This window comes from Propithecus coquereli, unplaced genomic scaffold, assembly GCF_000956105.1.
Source record: "Propithecus coquereli isolate 6110/MARCELLA unplaced genomic scaffold, Pcoq_1.0 Scaffold939, whole genome shotgun sequence".
In the NCBI taxonomy this organism is placed as follows: domain Eukaryota; kingdom Metazoa; phylum Chordata; class Mammalia; order Primates; family Indriidae; genus Propithecus; species Propithecus coquereli.
This window is the reverse complement of record NW_012155718.1, coordinates 73,084-95,475: the sequence shown is the minus strand read 5'-3', so window position 1 is coordinate 95,475 and position 22,392 is coordinate 73,084. Positions and strand designations below refer to the sequence as shown.

Sequence of the window (22,392 nt, the reverse complement as noted above, 5' to 3'; positions counted from 1 at the left end):
AGTGACGCTCACACTTGAGCATGCACCGAATCTGCTGGAACGCTTGTTAAAACACAGATTGCTGCCCCCACTCCCACCCACCCGCTCAGAGTTTCTGATTCCGTAGGTCTGGGGTGGGGCCTGAGAAGTTCTCACAATCCCCAGGGGATGCTGATGTGGCTGGTCTGTGGCCCACATTTTGAGAATCACTGATTTATGCTAGTGAAGCTATTTGGATGGTTCAGACAAAAGGTGCAAAAACTTCTTTATTGACCCAGGAGCAGAACACTGTAGCGGTTGGGCACAGGACTCAAAGTCAAGCCGGTGCAGTTGGTATTGGTGTCCAGGAAGTGTGTGTTGCTGGGTGCTGTGTTGCTGAGTGCAGGCAAATCACACCAGTGCCCCCCACGCCCCAAGAGGGAGGGGACAGACAGCTGGCACCAGCGTCCACAGGAACACCCGGAGTGGCCACAAGTCTCTTATTTCTTTGCCTCGATATTGGGTTAGGGGACACCTAGGTGTTCAGGCCTGAACACGGGTCCCAAGTCTGTTCCTTTCATTCTCATCATTTCACATGGATGTTCTTATTTTTAAAAGTTACAATCTTCATTCTAAAAAATCTACAAAATGCTTGGAGGCAAAAAGAAGAAAATAAATGTCACCCACATCCTCACCCCTTAGTAGTACTCACTCACTCACCATTTGGGAATACCTTCTTCCAGCGTTATTTTCCTACACGTAAGTATAATTTAACAAAAAAAAGTAGGGTCGCGCTGTCTGGGAAGTTGATTTTTCTCACTCAATATTTCATGAGCATTTTGCCAGATTATTAGAAATTCCAAGAGGTAGTGTAGTTCCGTTAAGAGCACAGATCCTGCAGCCAGACTACCTGAAGGCACATTGGTACACAGCACCTGCTGGGAAGGGGACTTCAGACAGGTGACTTCACCTCTTAGGGCCTCAGTGTCTTCGCCAATATAATTGGGATGAAAATCTTAGTACTTATTTCAAACAGCTGTTGTGAGGATTAATAGAGCTAATCTATGCAAGGCATTTAGGTTGTCTGCTGGCATGGAGAAAAGAAATATTATACATTGTTACCTCTCATTATATGTTCTTGTAATGGTTCCAGACTATTCCATTAGATGGATGTTTCATAATACATTTGTCAATATCCTATTGTTGGAAATTTTTGGTTTTTCCAAAAACAATACCGTGATGTACTTACGTCTCTGCACGTATGTGTGGTAGATTCCTAGACACACAAAGTGATAGGCCAAGGATAGTTCTAAACATTTCTAGAACTTTTGAAACATACTTTCTAAGTCGCCCTTCAGAACACTGGTACCAATGTACCCTGCCACACTGCATATAAAAGTGCTAGTTTCCAGACCTCACAGCAATCCTGCTAATATCATTTCAAGACTGCAACTTTGATGGATGAACTTGGTATCTCATTGTTTTAATTTGCTCTTCTTAGATATCTGGTGAGACTGACAATTTTTCACACGCATCTAGCCCTAAGTATGTCTTTAATAAACTGCCTGTCTACATCCTTTGCCCAGAGGTTGTTCATCATCCTTATTGATTTGCAAGTGCTCTTTATATAGCAAAGATGCTAACGCTTTGCAGCAGAGATGTGGAAAGTGCTTTCTCCAATTTGTCATTTCCTCTCAGTTTGATTTTCGGTGGTTTCTTCCCCCTTGTGTGTGACTTTGTTCCCCTCAGATCCACTTGGAAGCCAGCCAGGGGAGCCGCAGCCACCTCCTCCCCCTCGGCATCTCCCCTGCCCAGCTCCACCAGCCTGGGGCCCTTTTAAGCTTGCGGCCTGGGGCAGTCCCTTTGATTTATGCCCCCTACATAATGAAAAACCCCAGATTGCAAAGTGGTCTATCAGGTCTTTCCAGAAGTCTGAGATGACCCCAAATCCACTGGGCTCCTACCCCTGCTGACTGCCTCATAGGTCACAGGTCACAGGTCATCACGCCCCAATGACCCCCAGAAAGGGATAACTCAAGCCCCCTGGTGATAACAGTTGATGCCAGCCAACTGGCTTGGCTGCTTGTTTCTCTAAATTTCCCTGATGATTTTTGGTGGAATGTAGGTTATAGCCTCCAACTGCACAAGGAAAAATAATATTCAATTGAGGATAAGCGATAAGAGCTGCCCCTGACTGAGCCCTGCTAAGTGCCAGCCACCGCACGTGCACTATCGCTCCAGCAGTCCCCACAAGCTAAGTGTTCCTGTGCTCATGTCTTAAAAGAGGAGACAGAAGTTCAGAGAGGTTAAGTAACTTGCCCCAGGAAACCCAGCTCCCCAGGATTGAAACCAAGATTAAAATTTAGCTCATCAGGTTTCAAAGCCTGCGTCCTCTTGCTGAGTCTCACTCACTAGGGTTAACCCCTGACTTTGCCACGTGCTCGTTCTGTGACACCAGAAAACCACTTCACCACCCTAGTCGGTGATATTCCTTCATCAGGGATAATGATAGCTGGACTCCATCCCACACTGTATTGAGACAAGAATCCATTATTTTTTAAACATGGAAATGAAAACTCCATAAACTGTAAAGGGTTCAACAAAGGTACCGATAGAACCTTCTTAGATGAGTTCACAGAATATACCATTTTCACTTAAAACCTTACAACTTACGTCACCCACATATAACCAGATGTGTACAGTTATAGAATGGATCACCGATCCCCCTTCCCACCCTCACAATCACACTCATTCATTCATTCAACAAATGTTCACTGTGTTTCAGGTCCTGGGGAGAGAGAGGACTGCGTCTGTGGCCTCAGGAGCTCACGCCGCTGCACACGCGTGCACACACGTGCATTCTCACTGCCATCGCATGGTGCTGTCGAGTGTCTTTGTCATCCATGGCTTGGAACCATGATTTTCCAAGGTCTCAGAAACACGGAATCCTTGAGTTCGCATGAAACCGGGTCCCCGATGGGCCAGGCTTCCTGATACGTGGCAAATCTGTGTTCGCCCGAGTCCCCGCGCCTGGGCTGCAGGCGAGGCAGGTGTGGCCCTGCCCTTTCAGGACCCGGCAGCGGGTCCGCCCCACACCGACCCCGCAGAGCATTCTGCAGAGGCACGTACGGCACCACTCACGGCTCAGCTGCATCCGCCCAGCAAAGCAGGGTCTTGTTCTTTTAAACCAACACATTAACAAGGACAAATCTCAAAAACATTATGTCAAGCAAGACAAGCAAGTTTCAGAATGATGCCTATAGGATACTATTATATAAACTGTAAAAACTATATATTTTAATGTAAATAGGTAGTAAAATTATAAAAGCGTATGTATTAGCTTCCTGTGGCTGCCGTAACAATTACTACAAACTTGATGACTTAAAACAACAGAAACTTACTGTCTCACAGTCCGGAGGTCAGAAGTCCTAAATTACGATCACTGGGCCCAAATCCAGGTGTCGGCGGGACGTGCTCTCCCTGGAGGCGCTGGGTAGACGCCATCACTTGCTTCCTCCAGCTTCTGGTAGCTGCTGGCACGCCTGGATTTATGGCCACGCCGCTCCAGTCTCTGCCTCCGTGGGCACGTCGTCCTCTCCTCACCGGCCTGCGTCGAATCTCCCTTTTCTCCTCTATGATGGCACTTGTGATTGCGTTGAAGACCCACCCAGATAATCCAGCGCAATTTCCCCCATCGCAAGCTCTGTGACTTAGTGACACCCGCAAAAACCCTTTTTCATTGGAAGGTAACAGTTACACGTTCCAGGGATTAAGGCCTGATATCTTTGGGGGCCGTGACTCAGCCTGGAACAGCACGTATGGAAATGACAGACCCCAGCTTAGTGTCTGGGGAGAGAAGACACAGACCAACGCAGGGAAGGGGTATAGGAGGGTGGCAACGGTATCAGTAAAGAGTTAATACATTTTAAATATGTATCAAAATAAATAAATAATGAATTTTTTTTTTAAAACAACTTCAGCCCTGCCACCTCCTAGCTGTGTGACCCTGGGCGATTCACTTCATGTCTCTGGACCTTAATCTCCTCCTCTGTAATATGAGGATATCGATATCTACTTCATGGACTTGTTGGAGGATTAAATAATAGAACGCGTGTAACGTGCCTAGCAGAGTGCTCTGCTCCTTGTGAAGTAATGAGTCACCATGATTATCATTATCGTCGCTGCTTTTCTGAAAGTGAGGAGTATTTTCCACAGCAGCCCCGTGGGCGTGCTTGGGCGTGCACACACGCGCACACACACACACACACACGACCCTTCCTGAGCGAGAGAAATAAGTTTTTCTGCTCCAAGCCCTGGTTTCTGAAACTCAGCATTGGGCGGGGGGCGGGGGGGGAGCATCTTTGCAAAGGTACTTTTTGATCTGCTCTAACTGCCACTATAGAGAATTAGATGGAATTCATTTTTATGATGAAGGAATTAATGGTTATGGAGAGAATCGGGTTCAGGTGGAAGACTTGAATCCAAAGAAGGGAATAAAGCCTTGAAATTCAAATGAAAAATTATTATATAAGCATAAAGGAAACCTATTTTACACCTGTAAGACTAAATGTATAAATATGAACCTACTGCTCCCTCTGGGAAATGGGGATTGTGCTTTTAATTCACCTAGACAAATATGCAGTGCATTCTCCCTGCCACCTATACATTTCAATGAAGACCTGGCACCCACCAGGGGCTCCTGGGTACCCCCAGACCTGCCACCTCCTCCCTCAGGCTAAGCACCTTCCCGCCAGGCAAAAGCCCTTCTGGCCTCCCCAGAACCCCCAGAAAGCAGGTGAGCTCCCCAAACTGCAAACTCCTTGACAAGGTCATCTCAGAGGCTCCCTACCATCGCGAACATTCTCTGATCCTACTGCCCCCCACCCCCAGCAGGACTCCCATGGCCGTATATAAAACCTTGTGGTCATTAGAATGTTTCCGTTTCATTCATTCATCCAATAACACCTTCTGAGTACCTGCCATGTGCCAGCTTCTGTGCTCAGTTTTGGGGATCGTTTCGTTTACAAAAAGAGAAACTGAGGCCTCAAGAGAAAAATACAGAAGAAAGAAAGAGCTCTGGAGTCCTGGAGGCCTAAGTTAAAAATCCCTTCCCTACCACAGCTGTTTGACCTCGGACCAGTCTCTGAGCCTCCCTGAGTCTCAGTTCCTTCCTCTGTAAAACAGAGGCACTGGTACAGACCACCACGGGCAGCGCTGCGATTAGACAGGCTTGCCGCCAGCGGTGCGGTGCACAGTGGGCATTCGGAAACACTAGTCATGAATGTTGGTGCCCAAGGTCAGAGAGTGACATGATCATTCAACTTTGCTCCTTGTTGAGCACTGCCTGCATTCTTCTAGACGGAGCTCAGCCCTAGAATCGCAGAGACAAGCACAAAAGGGTCCCAGTGGCTGACTCTCAAGGGAGAGCAAAGCAAGAGAGCCGGCGGTGCCGAGTGCCAGCTGCAGACCAAGCACGCGGCTAGTGTTTTCCTCAACTCCCATCACTGCTACTTAGGACAGCACAGATCAGCCGTGTGCCGAGCTCCGTCGGGGCGTCGTTCGCCCCACACGGACGGCCGGTCACCCTCCTAATGTGGGAGGGGCAAGGCTCCAGCTACCTTGTGCGGAAACCTCAGCACACAGAGGGTGCACCAAAGGTCCAATGTCACACAGTCACTGCCATCACAAGATTTAAGCCCAAGTCTTCCAGCCTTTTCCCAAGTCTGGGTGTCCTGCTTGTGCCGGGATCATTCATTTGCTCATTCATTCATTCACCCAATGAACATTTATCGATGGCATTTGGGAGACGGCAACGAATACACACACAAGTACCCTTGCTTTTGTGGAACTTCCGTGAGCCTCCACCAAGTCCTTTGCTCCTGCACCCAGGAGAGGAAAGACCCCTTCCCACTGAGTGAACAAGGATAGAGGAGGGGGCTTCTTCCCAAGGAGAGGAGGAAGCAGGAGCCCTGGGGACCAAAGAACCCTAATTCCATCAGTTTCCTCTTAGCCACAAGCTGATCTGAGGTGGAGTACAGGCAGCGTTTGATCTTTTCATCCTCATTCCCATCCTACCCCGCCCCCTAGAAAGCCTGGGGGCCTGGAGAGAAAGTCGGTCTGGGCTTGTGGACTTCCCTGGAACTTGTGCACAGCCCTGAGCTCCAGGCCAGCCGGCACTGGGCCCGCCACCCGCCTTTGATTTGTTTAATGAAAGTGCTTTGCCAATTCCGTAGATGCTCAGCTGTGATAAGGTAATTGTCCAAGGGTAAAGTCTACAACCCATTAACGCTGGACTCGGTGCAAATTGAACTTGGAGAGGTGATCTAAAGGGGCCAGAGAAGGTAGCCCAGCGCCATTCTGCCCTTTGGTCTTTTGTTCAGGCAGCCGGGAGCTTGGAAGAGGCCTCCCTCTGAGGCTCTCAAATGGTGCCAGAAACAGAAATTCTCATTACACACATGCCTCCTCATATCTGCACACGAGCACAGGCACTCACGTGCGCACACATGCATACCCGCACACGAGTACCTATGCGGGGACACTCACACGCTCTTGCACGCGCTTACCCAGGTACACACATGCTCTCGGCCTCACGCATGCACACGGATGCATTCCAGTACACACAGTCACCTTCATCCCAGTCCACTCCCGTTAAGCCACTGGGGCATCGCCCTAGTCCTGAGAAGGCCCTTGTCCCACTCCAGAAAAACGGGGATTACTAGCCACAGGCAGAGGAAAGGTTTTTACAGATGTTGGGACCACCCCGTAAAGATGGTCTCGCCTGCATCTCCGAGAGCCCGTGGGAAAGTGGTTAGCAGGAGAGGGAGACACAGGGCAGGAGGAGGAAGCGGAGGCGCAGCGGCTCAGGTGAGTGAGAGACGCATCTTGGCACCTGTCCGGTGGCTCTCTCACTTTAGCCTCACTTGTCCTTATTCCCAGAACCTCGAGACAGGACCAGCCGGAGCAGGAGATTAGGGAGGAGGAAGAAGAGGAAGAAATGGGGAAGAAAGAGAGAGTGGGAGGAAGAGAAGAGGAAGAAGAGGGAAGGAAAAAATGAGGAGGAGAAAGAAGAGAGGGGAAGAAGGAGAGGAGGGAGAGGAAGGAGGGAGGAGGCTCACCTGAGATCCTACTTAGCAGTAGGCCTGGGAGAAGCCCGGCTGTTGCCTTTACCTTGAGAACTAGGAGCCAACGCACACGATTTTATTTTACTGGGGAAAGAAAAGGTGTCAAGCAGGAAAACATTTTGGTTTCCCTTTCCTTCCTATTCAGGATTGGGCAGATTGTTTCAAGGCCACTCTTAGAAGAGCACTACTTCTTAAAAGAAAACAATAATCATAAAAGATCGGGGGAGTGGAGGAAAGGTGTTCTGTTCCAAGGGTGTCTCTTCAGACGTGGCGCGGAGGGATTACGGCCTCCGGAACCTGGAGGGGCCTCCAGAGAGTCCTTTGTTCGTGGATATTTCATTTCTCTCCCCACCCCCATGGCCACCCCCTCCTGTCTCGTTATCAAACATTTGAAGACTGAATAATTCCATTTGTCGATGTCTTTGGCCTCTTCCAGCAGAGCGGAGCAGGCCTGAGCCTCTGAAAATGCAAAAGGCCCCTGCCGAAATCAAAACCCCTGGTTTTCAAGGTGGATTTATCACCCTTTAAAGGAAGATTTATTGGGTAATTGCTTTCAAAAAGTTCTCATTGCACAGGAGTCTGAAATAAAGAATGTCCTCTCTCTTGGGCTGGGGGACGAGGGCACTGGCCACTTGGGGGCAAGGAGAAGGGAGCCCCATTAAGGCCTAAGTCTTACACTTGCCATAAATTCATGGTCTGGGGAGGGGGCAGCCAGGGAGAGGTCAAATTTCCCCCGCTGAACTCAACCTGGGGTCTCGCTTCTGCGCCTTGGGCCTATTTATTTCTCTTCCATTTTAATGGGGTTTGGAGGGTTCAATTTGGAAACTTGGGAGGAAGAACTCCTGTTAGCATTGTTGTTGCCCTTAAAAAAGAGGAGGGGGGGCGGCAATAGAGATTTAGACCAGACAGGGAGAGGCGGAGGTAGGGGACAATTGTCCAAGCCAGACGGCACCAGAAGATAGTGATTCCTGGTGGTGGGGCGGGCTGGGCCTGGAGATGCACCCTCAGACCACGTGGAGGAAACGGATCTTTTGGCCAAGCCCATCTGGACCAAAGGCTCTTCCCAGGGACTCAGGTCTGAGCTGCGGCCCGAGAGTAGTGGAGGCCCATACATACCTCTGGAAACCATGGAGATGGGGCGGCGGTGACAAGACAGAATCCCAGAGAAAAGCCGCTGGGGGGAAGTCAGAAAGGCAAGGAGGAAAAGAAAAAGAGGGACTGTCTCCAACACAGATGGAGGGGATCACAGGATAGATGGGGTTGGGGGGCAAAGAGAGACAGGACAGAAAAAGTGTGTGTGTGTGTGTGTGTGTGTGTGTGTGTGTGTGTGTGTGTGTCAGAGGGAGAGGGGGAGAGAGAGACAGAGAGACTAAAGGGAAACTTCCCAGACCACGCAGCCTAACACACACCGTCAGACAGGGGCCCCTCGGAGCCTCAGAGCCCCTCGGCAGCGATTGGAGGTCTTCAGAGTGATTAATGTCTATCCGGGGAGTGAATTTGGGGGCGAGGGGGTTAGCCAGGAGAAAAGAGCAGAGGAGGAGAAATCCTCCCCCCACCGCAGCCGCAGCCGCCCGAGTCTCCAGGTGAACCCCCTTCCCCTGCTGGATGTGAAATCGCCATTTCACCCGCCACACTTCTTAATTGTTGCAAAAATCATTTGTGAAATTGGTCTCCAACAGGCGAGAACGGCCACGCTCATTCCGACAGACAACCCCCCTCCCTTTCTTCCCCCACTGTGCCCGCCCAGACTGGGCCCACGGAATCCCCAAGCTGCAAAAGCCAGGGTTGGCGCAGCAGCGCGGGGCCTGGGGGAGCCGGCTTTCCGTTTGGTGTCGTGAGTGGACCCACCACTGGGAGCCTTCTGCGGCAGTGAAGGGTGAGGGACCATGCCAAGGGCAAGGTGGCCCAGGCACAGGGTGGTCCGGGGTTCTGAGGGTCCCCAGTGACGGCCGGCTGACAAGGCTGTGGGCCGGGCACATAGGTGCCTGGCTGTGCGCTTGCCCCACTGGGCTTGGAGATGGGCTGGCATCAGCAGGATGGAGCCTCCCAGCCTCCCTGCGCCCTGGCTGCCCGAAGGCCATTTCTCACCTGGGAAATTGACCAAAACACACACTCACACCTTCCCAACCCCCCCGCTTACAGCTATGCCATGGAAACATCAAGGTGACCTCACAACATAAACACAGACACAGACTCTCACTTAGAAACACACCTTTACTCATACTGACCCCAAACAGACCTACACATCCACCCGCCTGCACCTAGACGCACACAGACGCAGCCATAGGCCCATAGTCACACACGGGACGCTGGTCCACTCCACAAATACAGAGAAGAGCTGGGTAAAATCTTCCAAGTAAGGAGGGAAATTAGTGATGAATGAATGAATGAATGAATGAATGTGCAATGTATGGATATGTGTATGTTTACATGTACACAGAGAATATATATGCACCTCCGGAGGTCGAGGCAGGCCAGGCCCCCAGCAAGACTGGTGATGTGAAGGGGTTACCTTCTTCCCTGGCAAAAAGCTTCACCTCCCAATCTCTCTGCGGTGGGGGAGGGCCCCTGTAACTCAGGCAGCCTGGCAGCCTCGGCGGGGCAAGACACCAAGACACCCCGGCCCGCCTTTCCAGTTCTAAAGCTACTTAGCCTCCCCATTCTCAGTGCTGGAGCTGCCATCAGGTGTGAGTTGAACAAGTTTTTCAACAGGGTCCCCATTCCCAGAAGGCCCCTCGAAAGTCTGATGAGCCCCTTGTGCTTGGAGAGAGAGGAGAGAAGGGGTTCTGTCACATGCTGAGAGGGGCAAAGGTCACAGGTGAGAAGGGAGGGGGGGACACACTGGGGCCAGCCATCGGAGAGCCCCCCAGGCTAAGATGAGGTTGACCCCACCGCCAGGAGAGGGCAGGCAGGGGGCGAGTTTGAGGGCTGGGTTTATTTTATTGTATTTTGCCTCCAGCTCTGGGCCTAGACGCTCTTTCCCCGGGGAGACAAAAGGCCCGCGGTTGTGGCGTCCTGCCCCGCTGGGAGGGCGTTTCGCCCCCAGGACACAGTGTCCTGAGGCTGGGGCTGCTGGTCACTCTGGCCTTCCAAGCAGAATGGTGGCCCTCTGATCACCCCACCCCCACTGCCGGCCATTTAACTGTAACGTCCCCCAATCCACCTGCCAGGAGCTCAGAGCTGAGGAGCTCAGAACAGGCTCCAGCCCCCCAGCTCCCACCACTTTGGACCCCCAGATCCTCAACACCTTCCAGCTGTGCAGCCCCGGGATAGACTACTTGCCGGAAAGGGGTTCTGGATTTTGGCCCGAGGGACCGAAGAGGAGGATGAGGTTTATGGGGGGGTAGTGGGGGGAGATATCTGGGAGGGGCGGGCCTGGGCGGGGAGGAAAAGACACATCACATCCCTGACACTTGGCAGACCCGCTGTTCCAAGCATTAGACCCAGATACAGTCACTCCGGGCTTCTCGGAGCTGCTAGAGGGCGAGCAAGAACCCGACACCAGGGCTCTGACATTATTTCACAGAGAAAGTCGTAACCGATCCTTTCAAGTCCCCGCTCGCAGAGCCTCAGTGTGCACGACGAGGAAGCAGACGTGAAATACACCGGACTCCGACCCTGGGCCGGAGGAAAGGCGACAACCAGGGGCCCGACGGAGGCGGACAGTCCCACAGAGCCGGGACGCCGAGCCGGCCGCGGGCGACCCGGGGCTGGGGACTCCGCGGATCCGGCCCATTCATCAAAGGGCGACACTTGGACAAAGTTGCCGCCCACGCCCCTTCTCCCCCGGCCCCCAGCTCCCCGGGCTCTGCTCCCTCTGTTTTCACGGACAGTTCAAATTCTCCCCCGAAACGAGGTCGAGCCAAGGATTAGAAAAGGGGAAAAAATATTCGTCGGCGATTTCTTTTCGTTATTGGTCCTCGCTGCCTTCCGCCCAGGCCGCCTTCCCTCCTCATGAATAAAAGAAAAGTCCGAACCTATCAGATCTCGCTCACTGCCTCCTCCTCCTCCTCCTCCTCCTCCTCCTCCTCCCGCTGCTCCCGCAGTTCAACACTTTTGCACAACTTACCCAGCTAGTCGCTCGCGCCCCCTCGCTTCTCCACTTCTCTTCCCCAACCCGGTCACCCCTGTCGCCTCCTCTCAGGTCCCGAAACCCGAGGTGGCACCTTCGTCCCTCCCGAGCCCCCTGCGGGCGGTGCGAGCGCGGCCGGAGGAAGCGGGCGAGGGGAGGAGGGAGGGGGCGAGCGAGAGAATAAAAATATAAATAAACACGCAAAAGAAACCCGCTCCGCAGTCTCTCGGCTCGGAAACTTCGGCCCCGAGCGCGACAGCCAGCGGCTCGCCAGTCCCAGGCCGGCGCCCCGATCCCGGCCGCGCCCCGCCAGCCCCGCCGCGGCCCGGCCTGGTCTCCCACCGCGCGACTTCTCGCCCGGCCGCGCGGGCGGAGGCGGACTCGGGGTGGGAGTGTTTGTTTGTTTGAACTTCCTTGTCGCCACCTTCCCTCCCCCAACCTCCGCCCCCACCTCGCCCCCCTCCCCAGCTTCTGGACGCGTTCGACTGCAGCCGGGGTGGGGGTGGGGTAGGGAGAGTGTGCGGAGGGGAGGAGGAAGAGGCTTAAAAAAAAAAAAAAAAGCAGGAGACGAAGGAGAGAAAGAGATCGCAGCAGGGGTAAAGGGAGCGGACGAAAAGCGATTTTTGGCGACTTCGGATTCGTCCCCCGCGAGCGCAGGAATGGCGGCCCTTCCCGGCACGGTCCCGAGGATGATGCGGCCGGCTCCGGGGCAGAACTACCCGCGCACGGGGTTCCCTCTGGAAGGTAAGCGCCCCGGCTCGCCTCGCCCGGCCTCCCGCGCCCCAACTCGGGGTCCCGGGAGAGGTGGCAAGCTCGGGGGGCGGCGGCGGCGGGCGGTAGCGGGGGGTCCCCTTCCCGTCGGGGTCCGAGTCTGCGCGCGGGACTCAGGAAGTTTCTGGGACCGACGCTTGTCCGCTTCTGCGTGGGTTCCACCGCCCCGCGGCCTCCGCTTCGCGGGTCGCGCGTTGCCGGCCTTTACCCGCAGGGTGGGACTCCGGGCAGATTTTGCCTCCCAGCGAATTTCAGGTTCTAGGGAATTTCCGCTCTTTCCACTATTTTCAGATACTTCTTCCCTGAGAGATTCTGGGCTCTCGGAGCTCGCCGGCTCTCGGCTTTCTGCTCGTGTTTTGAATTGTTCTTTCCACCCCTGGCATGGTCTTCCAAACCCTTTTATTTCGAAATACCTGCGATGTGTGATGCTTTGTATGTCTAAACTACCAACGCTATCCGTTTCTTCCAAAGCGACGCTCAAACACTCCTGCTTTTCGGCCTGGACGCAAACTAATTTGAAATAATAAATAGTAACGATTTTTTCCCCAAAAAACTTTTGACTCGGGCTTCCGAACTCTAGAGATCTCCGGGGAGACAGCCTCGGAACGGCGAGAGGGCACGGCAACGTGGAGACACGGGGAACGTGTTCATTTTGTAACGTGTCCTCTCCTAAACGTCCAGCGCCCGGGACGGCGGAGAGGACAGGCGGCCGACGGGTCCCCCGCTGGAGAAAGGGCCGGGAGCGCACCGCCCAGACCCTCTCCTGCGTTTTTGTTCTGTTTTCTTCTTAAACTAGTGGAAGGCCTTCGACCTGTCACTGAGGGCTCCTTTGGCTTCTGGGGTTAGGTGGCCCAGGGTGTCAAAGGGAAGCAGAGATTTGTGCAACTTTTCTTTTTTAATTACTCTTCCTGTAGTTGCCTGAGTCCCCTGTGCCTGAGACAGGGGAGAGCAGGCAGGGAGGGGGTGGGCGGGCGGGCAGCCGGCGATCGGAGGAGGGGGGCCCCTTGGGCAGCGAGGCGGCGCCGGGTCCCGGAATTAGACAGGGGCGAGGAGAGCGGCTCCGTGATCAAGTGCGCGCGAGCAGCCACGCAGGCGGGAGGGCGCGCAAGCCCGGGGATTTGCCGGAGCACTCTCCTGTAGCGAATGCAAGTAGAGCAGGCGGCCGAGGACGCGCGCGGATTAGAACAATATTTGCCCAACATGACGCGGAATACTGAGGAGAGCCGAGTGCCGGTCGCTAAAGAGGCTCTTGAATATAAAGTTGGGCGCTCAAGAGCTCTCGAGCGCTAATGGCATATCCCGCCACGGAGACCGAGTGACTCTGACTTGGCGACGCACGATTTCTGATTAAATCCGAGGGTGGCTTCAGACACCTACTTTTACCAAGAGAGGTGGGGGGACCGGGAGAGGGAGGGAGGGGGCGGCAGGAACAGTCCAGCAGCCAAGCCTCTTCTTGCCTCCTCCCTTCCAATTACACTGTCAGCTCCCAGCACTCGGGCGGCTGTGAAATCGTTCTAATCTTCCAGATCTCTGCAGCCGCTGAGTCCCCAAATTGGGGGGATCGAGGCCGGATTAGTGCACCGGGTGTCCCCCAACCTTCTGTGAGGAAAATGTGTAGACTTTGCATTAGGCGACTGGGGCGTTCTCTCCTCCCCGGCACACACCAGGGGTTCCTGTCTTCCTGGTCCCAAAGTCACCCGCACCCCGGACTCTGGCCCATCTGCGTGCCAGTGTCTCCGCGCCTGCCGGGACAGTTCATGGATTTCTGAGACCAAGTGAAGTGTTTGATGTAGGAGCTTGCGGGCAGTGGTGTGTCCCAAAATTGTCCTAAAACGAAACTAGAACTTCGAGAGTGGTTGGAAGCAAGGGGAGTCCCTTGAAGGACAGCCAGTTACCCCCAGAGGCAGTGGCCAACAGCATTATGTCACCCGTCCCTAGGGTGTGCCTCAGCTGTTCTACCACAGGTAGCACAGCTCTGCTGCTCAGGCTGGAGCCATAAGTGCTGGTAAGCAACCAGCCCTGTCTGGCCCCCAATAAAACGCATCAGTCTTGACTACTAGGAGTGTGGAACTGACCAGATGGGCCGCGTCTCACCAGTTACTGGCCTCTCTGAGAGGCAGGCAGACCTGCAGCCCAAGCTGTGGCCCAGGGGACAGAGAGCCATTGGTGCCAAGATCTCTAAGGCTCTGCCAGCCTGGTGGCTCTGCTCTCTGGCCTCTGTCTCTCTTGCTTCCCTTCGCGGGGCACCCAGATCCTCCAGGTGTGCCCTCATTCCCCCCAGTGGGGCAGGAGCTGGGGAACACAGCATCTGGGGGGACTCTTGCAGCCATGACCCCTCTCTCCATCTCTGCAGACCCTCCTTCGGTGTCATGACACTTGTTTCCCAAACTACTGAAGCTCCAAATGTTAGGACATCAGAGATTCACTCTCAGAGATCTCAGGGCTCGAACAAAATTGGAGTCAGGGGGTGCACTCCGTGTCTCCTTCCCATCCTCATCCTGTGCCTCTTTCCTTCTTCCTCTCCCCTCCCTTCTCCAGTGTCCACTCCACTTGGCCAAGGCCGGGTCAATCAGCTTGGAGGGGTCTTCATCAACGGGCGACCCCTGCCTAACCACATCCGCCACAAGATAGTGGAGATGGCTCACCATGGCATCCGGCCCTGTGTCATCTCTCGCCAGCTGCGTGTCTCCCATGGCTGTGTCTCCAAGATTCTCTGCCGCTACCAGGAGACTGGGTCCATCCGGCCTGGGGCCATCGGCGGCAGCAAGCCCAGAGTGAGTGTCTTTGCCACAGAGGCTGGCAGGTGGCCTTCCCATGGTCTGGGGATCTTGGCTGTGGCCCCTCTTCCTACCCTGGGTCATCCAGGAGCACTGGGGTGTCTATTTGCTCCCCATGGAAAGTACAGTGGAAGAGTGTCCCCACTCCCAGACAGCCTCCCGTTATTTTCCCATTATTTGAATGTCTCAGGGATGAGGATAACTGAGGTCTACGTTGTTCAAGACTTTGAGGCTGTGAGCCTCCCTGGGCTGTCCCAACATCTGTCCCCAACCCCTTAACACCTTCTGAGATTAGGGGAAATCTTCTCTCAGCCTTGCCTGAAATAGTGAGAGGGGACTCTGGCGGTTCCAGTTAGGTTTATTTTACCTATCCCTGCCCCTGCCACACACACAACTGTCTTCCTGGGAGCCAGGAACAGGTTTCTTGAAAGGATAAAGCCAATCTCTTAGGGGGGCATGGTGACCTGAGCCATCGGCCTGGCCTGGGGCTCTTGGGAGGTTGGCATATTAAAAGTATCTCCCTCCCCCCACCCCATCTTTCCACTCCTGCTCTCCCACCTCCACCTCTGAAGCAGGTGGCGACTCCGGATGTGGAGAAAAAGATCGAGGAGTACAAGAGGGAAAACCCGGGCATGTTCAGCTGGGAGATCCGCGACCGGCTGCTGAAGGACGGCCACTGTGACCGCAGCACCGTGCCCTCAGGTGAGAAGGCAGCTGAGCCGGCACAGCCTGGGGAGGGGGGCTGGCCAGGGGGCCGGAGGTGGGAGAGAGAGGAGGGGAGATGGTGGTTGATGGAGAACTTGGAAAGAAGTTGGGAGGAAAAGGAAACAAGAAGGCAAAGAAGAGAGTTAGGGCATGAGAGTGAGTCAAAACAGAAAGGAAGAAGATGGGCCGAGGGAAAGAAAAGAAAGTTAGGAAAGAGTGGGGAAAGGAAGAAAGGCAGGAGGGAGAGAGGAAGGCGGGCAGGAAGGAAGGAGCAAAAAGTTAACCTGAAAGGTTGGATGATAAAAGAAGCTCCCTTGGAGCTTGCTGGAAGAAATGTCCCAAATAGATGGGTTTGTCCTAGGAGGGTTGATGTCCATTCATTTCTGTCATCATTTCTGCTCCGTTGCTACCACCAGCCATGAGTGGGTCCCACATGTGGGGGCCCCAAACCATGCTGCCTGTGAGAGGGAAAGTGGCCTGGTGTGTGTGTGTGTGTGTGCGTGTGTGTGTGTGTGTGTGTGTACATGTGTACATGTGCACTGGGGCATGCAGGGCCAGGGCGCACACCTGAGTGTGGGGGTGGCGGCGGCAGGGCTGGAGGGACTTCAGGGAGCCCCGCGGCAGCGGGTATGGGTGTGAGTGCGTCTGGAGTATGCAGTAGTGTAAGGCACACCTGTGTGCAAGGGTGTGCATAGGAATGCACTAGGCGGGTGTCTCTGCCCCGTCTTACTGCTTCGTGCCCCAGGTGCGAGTCAGGCCTCCCTAACTGGGTGACTGAACTTGAGTAGGTGTTAATGCTTAAAAATGTCTGTGTGGGGGGCGAATGAATGTGAGTAAGGAAGCGCGCGGCTTCCCAGCTTTCTCCCAGGGTCCCGGCCGCCGCCCCGACTTATACTCGCTCTTTTGCCTTTGAATTTCTGAGGTTTAGTGAGTTCGATTAGCCGCGTGCTCAGAATCAAGTTCGGGAAGAAAGAGGACGACGACGAAGCGGACAAGAAGGAAGACGACGGCGAGAAGAAAGCCAAACACAGCATCGACGGCATCCTGGGTGACAAAGGTAGGGAAGCGCCCGCGGCCCGCGACGCCCGAGCCGGCGTTGCCCACGCTCCAGGTGTGGGCCAGCGGTTCGCTCCTGCGGCCCGGGAAGGGCGGCGGGGATTCTAGGGAAGAACGCGCACGCCGGGGAGCGGGGAGCGTCTCTGGCGGGGAGCCGCCCCGGCCTGGGCGCTTCCTTCCGACAACCGTGCGTCCCCGAGGAGCGGGGCTGCGGGCTGGTGCGCCGGGCGCCGCGGACAGTGCCACCCCCGCGCGCGCGCGCCTGGTCTCCCCGAGTGCTGCGGGGCGCGCGTCCTCCGGAGCTGGCGTTTTGGCTGCTGGTCCCGGCGTCGATCAATTATTTATAGGAAACTTGGGCAAGGCGGGGGGCGCGGAAGGAGGAGCCGGCCTGCAGCTCCCTAAATGAATTTGTTAACCAGACCCGCACACGCTCTCTAAACGGTCCCTTGAAACCCCGCCTGACAGTTGACTGACCGCTGCAATCAATAAAAATTAGCGCGGGCCGCTGCCTGACTCTCAGTCCCGCGTTGCCAGGGCGGAGCGGGGGGCAGAAGGGTGCCTTCCTCTTTGGTGTGCGCCGGCGGGGCCGGGAGTTGAGGCCAAGTTCCCAGTTGCCTGGGGTCGTAGGGTCCCAGTGGGGGAGAGACTCAAGCTCCGCACACCCCTTCCCTACCCTTGCCGGGCTTCCGCGCGCGCCGGCTGGAGTATGAGCGCAGCACTGAGGTTTTTGTCGCGACCAGCTAAGGAAGGCGTTATCTTTCAAGCGCCTGCACGCCCGGGGAACGGGAGTGTGCTTTTGTTTCTTGACCGGGGGAAGTTTGGAGAGAGGGAAGGGAAAGTCCTTCCTCATGACCCCTTCCCCGCGCAGTTCTCTTTGAGATTTGGTAAGTATGCATTAAGCGGCGACAGGGAGAGAAATAGCAGTGGAAGACCCAGAGTCACAAAGGCTAGGGGGGATGGTGGAGAAAGCTCCCCCCACAAACACACGCAGGGAGGCGGCAGGCTGAGAGAATGGAAGGACAGTGGCATGGGAACCTGCAGAAACCATGGCTTTGCAAAAAGTGGCAGAGTGTCCTGCATCCCGGAAGCTTGTGAAAAGCACATTTTGTCCCGGTCTCCTTTTGAGGATCTCTCCCAGCTCCCCTCTCCTCGCCTCCCCAGAACTGCTAGCACAGGTCTCCCTTGAGTTCTCATAGTCCCTTTCAACCTTGGAGATGAACTTCACAGACAAAGCCGGCTTCCAAAGACAACTGGGAATGGACGCCCAGCCCCCACAGGCCTGTTTGGAGGGAGAAGGATTGGGGGCCGCGCAGCCCGGTACCAGGGCAGGCGGGAGCTGGGGAAGGGGCGGGCTATTGACATTCAGGGCCCCGAGAGGAGCTGCAGTCCCGCTAGGGACAAAAGGGCGAGGGAAGAAAGGGAGGGAGCGAGCTGCGTCTGGCACCCCGCTGTGCCGGGCCTGCTGAGGGGCCTCGGGTCTGCCGCGGGAGGCAGCCCGGCACTGCCAAGCAGCCCCCGCCTTGGCAAGTCGGCCCAGAGCCCTGGGACACCTGCGGGGGGAGGGAACCCAGTCCTTATTTCAGTTCCTATTGGAAAGAGACTAGTTGGACTTTTTTGGGAGGAGGCATAGAACTTGCATTGTCCTTCCTGGAGAACACTTACCAGACACCTCTTATGAGAGTTACCCCAGAGAGAAGCAGAAGGGGGTTTGGTTTTATTTGCAGAGACTTTAGGTGTGTGTGTACAGTGGAGCTATGTCCAGTTCTATCTGTGAGGAAGCCTAAATAGGTAAATGTCCTCAGAAAGGGGGAAAGGAAAGGAGAGGAACAGGATGGAAAGATCATGCAGTTTGGGGGATCCCTTTGACTCAAGGGAATTCAGGGGCCCCCAGTGCTGTCCTGAGCTTACGAACCCAGCTAACAGGCAGCTTCGCTGGATGGAGGTTTTCCCTGCTGCAGAACCAGGAAGCGCCAAGTCCCCGAGGGTTTAAAGAGGAGCCTGTGCCAGATGGGGGAGGCTGAGAACACAGGTGCTGGGTCTACAGAGGACTTGCAGACATGAAATGATTTCAGGCAGGGGGCCTGGTGTCCAGAGATCCTGCAGTTTTTGAGTGATGGCGGGTGTACACTGGATAGACTTGTAAGTGCATGCATCTCTCGGCATGACTGTTCACCCACGGGGCCTCTGGATGTGAATGTCGTGGGTGTAGGTCTGTGCAAGTGGGCTTCGGCATGGGTGTGATGTGTGATTGTAAGTGGGTGCGAATGGGCAGGACGTTGGTGCGGATGAGAAGGCCATCTGTCCATCTGTGGACAAATTATATCGTTTTCCAATTTGAGTGCCTGGGCCAGTACACAGGCACCCCAATGAACCCCTCTTCTCTCTCCCCGGACCCAGACACGAGTTTCATGGCCAAGTTAATGGTGAAAAGACCTACCAGCCTCTTCCCAAGTTGTCCGGGTCTGGAGGGGCAGAGATGCCCCATGGGCAGAGCAGGGGGCGGTGTGCACACCCACAACTTTGTTTTGGCTTCTTGCTCTTGAAAAATGCTTTCTCTGGGGTGGGGGGGGAGTTGCCCCTCTCGTGGCGGGGAGCCACCAAAGAAGGGGTTTAAGAGCTCTCCTCTTTAAGCGCTAAAGAGAGATCCCTCCCTGAGTCCGTTTTTTCCTATCGTCCGCTTGGCATTTAATAATGTTAAGACTTATTAGAGCTGGTAATGAAAACTGGGACTGCTGAATAGGAAACTGTGTTGGAGAGGGGTGTAATAGCTTCCAGGCATGGTAAGAAACTATTTATCCGCAATCAGTCCTCACTCTCGGAGTTTGAAGCACAAACGTTAAGTTGAAGGGTTTTAAAGCAGATTAAATTGAGCTTTTATTTCTGTGCACTTTCATCTCTGAACAGCTCACTCCTGCTCCCCTTGGGCTGATATTCATGAGGCTGTTCGTATTTTTTTTTTTTTTTTTTTAGTTATTAGGATTGTTGCTTGTGAGAATTCTCAGACCGCTGCCGATAGAGGCTCTGACCATGCTCTGCTCACCTGGAAAGGGAAGTGGACAGTTCTATGGTCCCATGCACTTGGACTCTCTCCTCTGCACCCCATTCCCTGAAGATCAAGGGATAGACAAGCCAGGGGCCCAACAGAGAGAGGAGTTGAGGAGGGAGGGGATAGGAAAAGATTCTCCCAGAATCTGAGCCCAGAGAGATTCCTGTGGGGAATTTGATAGCGGGTTTCAAAGGGTCAGACCATTCCTCTGGGGTAACTAAGGGAGTGAGTGTGAAAAAAGAAGCAATAATATAAATAACAACAGTAACAGTGACAAACAATAACACCAAAGCCTCACGCATCTGCCAGGGTACACATTTAAGCCAAAACTGACCAGATCAGACATGGGGCTGCAGTTGGTCTCTAGGGTGGAAAGCCCACCGGGGCACAATTAATATGAAACATGGAAAAAAGTTACAAGGTAAGAATTCGGAGAAGAGGTGGAGGAGATGGTGTGTCCTCCGGGGGGGGGGGAAATCCCTGGGGCATCAGAGTCCAGCCAGGCCCGAGTATTTGCAGACTTCCTGGGTCTGAGACCATCCGAGGTTGGGGGGCCAGGAGGGTGTGTGAGGCAGATTTGTTTTTCTTCGCACTTTTTTCCTTATTTATTTTTTAAAGCAGCAAACTTACAGGTGTGGAGTGGGAAATGACGGGGCAGGATCGGAAAGGAGGGGAGAGCCCGGAGTGTCGGCTTTAGACACTTGTAAAAGGAGGCGGGAAACAATTTAATTTGGCAGTGGCTATGGCTGCTAATGCGGTTTTCGGTCGTTCGCTACACTGGAGGAAGCTGTTTTGATTGTGTGTACAAGGACCTGCCAAATTTAATTAGGCTCCGGGGGAGCGAATGAATAGGGGAAGGGGGGCACAGCTCCGCTCAGCCCACACCGTTTTTTCGGCTTCACACCTGGAAGGGGCATTGTTTACGGGATCGGGCGAGAACCAGGCAGGGGAGGAGGCGGAGAGGGAGAGGGGCCTTGGGAGAGGGTGCGAGGGAGGGGACGAAGATAGTCCATTTATCAAGAAACAATCTGCATTGATTTAAACCAACAAGTTCCCTCGTCTGTAAATGTGTATTTAGAGAAAGGTAATTGACACTCCACCAAATCAAAGGATTACCCCGGGTTGGCAATCTAATCAAACAGAGTCCAGGCGGGATTTGAGGCTGTTCAGAGTGGGATCAGCTTCGCATAATGGGGGCTCGGAGGAAGATGGGAGGGTGTCAGGCAATTCCCCGGCTTTAGGCCGCGCTCGGCGGCGGATATTCAGCGAGACCAGAGGGAGAGAGGGAGGGGGCGCGAGGGGCTCCGCCGCGCCGGGGCGGTGGGGGATGGGGCGCGGAGAGGGGACACTCCCGGCGGAGGGGCTCCGGGCGAGGGGGCGAGCCCACACTGGGCTGACAAGACTCCCCCTTTCTTCCCTCCATTCCCCCCGACCGAATGAGAGGGAGGGGGAGGCGGGAGCCAGACTAACGAGGAACAACAATGAGGAGATAACTATTACAAAGGCAAACACTGGCGCTCGCGCGCTCGCGGCCCCAGAACCCGCGGTAAATAAACAAAGTCGGCAAAGTGCTCGCCAGATAAACTCGTGCCTAAATCGAGTGTGACGGGCAAGGAGAGAAGAGACAGAAGGAGATAAGGTTGGAGGGGGAAGGAACGAGCATAATCTAATAGAAGACATTTAGAAAACAAACTTTAAACAAGGGAGAACAGGCGAGCGGAGGGTAATTATCCGCCCCAGCGAGCGGGGGAAGCCGTCGGAGGGCTGGGAGGAGGTGCGTGGGCATCGGGGGCCGCGGGAGAGCCGTGTGTTGGGGGGAAGAGTCTTTGGGACTCCGCGGGGAACCGGGAGAGGGTCCCCGGGGCGCGCAAGGAAAGGGGCTTGGCTCGCAGATTGAGGCTCCCGCGCTGTCCGTCTTCCCGAACGCAGACGCGTCTAAACCGGGTGGGGTCCCCCGCTGCGAGGGCGCGCGGGTTTGTGTTCACCTCGGGGCACGCACCGCCACACACCGGCTGTTTCAAGACGTTTGTACCTAAAAGACGAGTGTGCACGGCGCAGCGGCTAAAGGAATTAGATATTTACCAGTTTGAAATAAGCCTGGCTAAGAAGAAGAGAGAAGAGAGAGAGACATTGAAAAGATGAGGCTGGGGGAAGACTTCAAACGAATTCATCATTTGGAATGGTAGAGGGGAGATTTACCAGACAGTATTGGGAAGTTATTTAGATATTAATAACACATTTTCCTGAGGCGCGACCACGGCAGCCATCTGCGCTGCTCTCCGAGCTATTTGGCTGGGTAAAATATGGGCGTCTCAAATGTTGGGAAGAGATAACGCAATCAGGCTAACCCTGGTCCTAAGTCTCCATCGCAGCGTTAAACCCGGATTAACCTACCCCCCCACTCCCGCCGCCCCCTCCCCTTGCACAGCTTCCAAATTTTCAGTGGAATTTACATGGAAGGATTTAAAAGCACATATAACAGTAGCCTTAAAGCAGTAAGGTGATTATTTGGGCTTTTTTTTTTAAAAAAAAATATGTCTTTCTGAAAATGATAGTTGTCACACGCTACATTGAGGCTGTTCGTATTTTTTTTTTTTTTTTTTTTGCTCTTATCCTTGTTAAGACTGAGTTATTAGGATTGTTGCTTGTGAGAATTCTCAGACCGCTGCCGATAGAGGCTCTGACCATGCTCTGCTCACCTGGAAAGGGAAGTGGACAGTTCTATGGTCCCATGCACTTGGACTCTCTCCTCTGCACCCCATTCCCTGAGGATCAAGGGATAGACAAGCCAGGGGCCCAACAGAGAGAGGAGTTGAGGAGGGAGGGGATAGGAAAAGATTCTCCCAGAATCTGAGCCCAGAGAGATTCCTGTGGGGAATTTGATAG

The 22,392-nt window shown here is 54.3% G+C and overlaps 1 protein-coding gene across 1 annotated transcript in view; it reads left to right on the top strand.

The window, feature by feature from the left end:
• Nucleotides 1–11,810: 11,810 nt before the first annotated feature.
• Nucleotides 11,811–22,392, top strand: part of LOC105826882 (paired box protein Pax-7) — a gene marked incomplete at its 3' end in the record, with an annotated part of 62,474 nt that continues 51,892 nt past the window's right edge. The window contains exons 1-4 of the mRNA XM_012664889.1: nucleotides 11,811–11,895; nucleotides 14,461–14,696; nucleotides 15,272–15,401; nucleotides 16,333–16,461. Of these exons, the coding sequence (XP_012520343.1) occupies nucleotides 11,811–11,895; nucleotides 14,461–14,696; nucleotides 15,272–15,401; nucleotides 16,333–16,461 (580 nt within the window). The remainder of the gene's footprint in view (nucleotides 11,896–14,460; nucleotides 14,697–15,271; nucleotides 15,402–16,332; nucleotides 16,462–22,392) is intronic.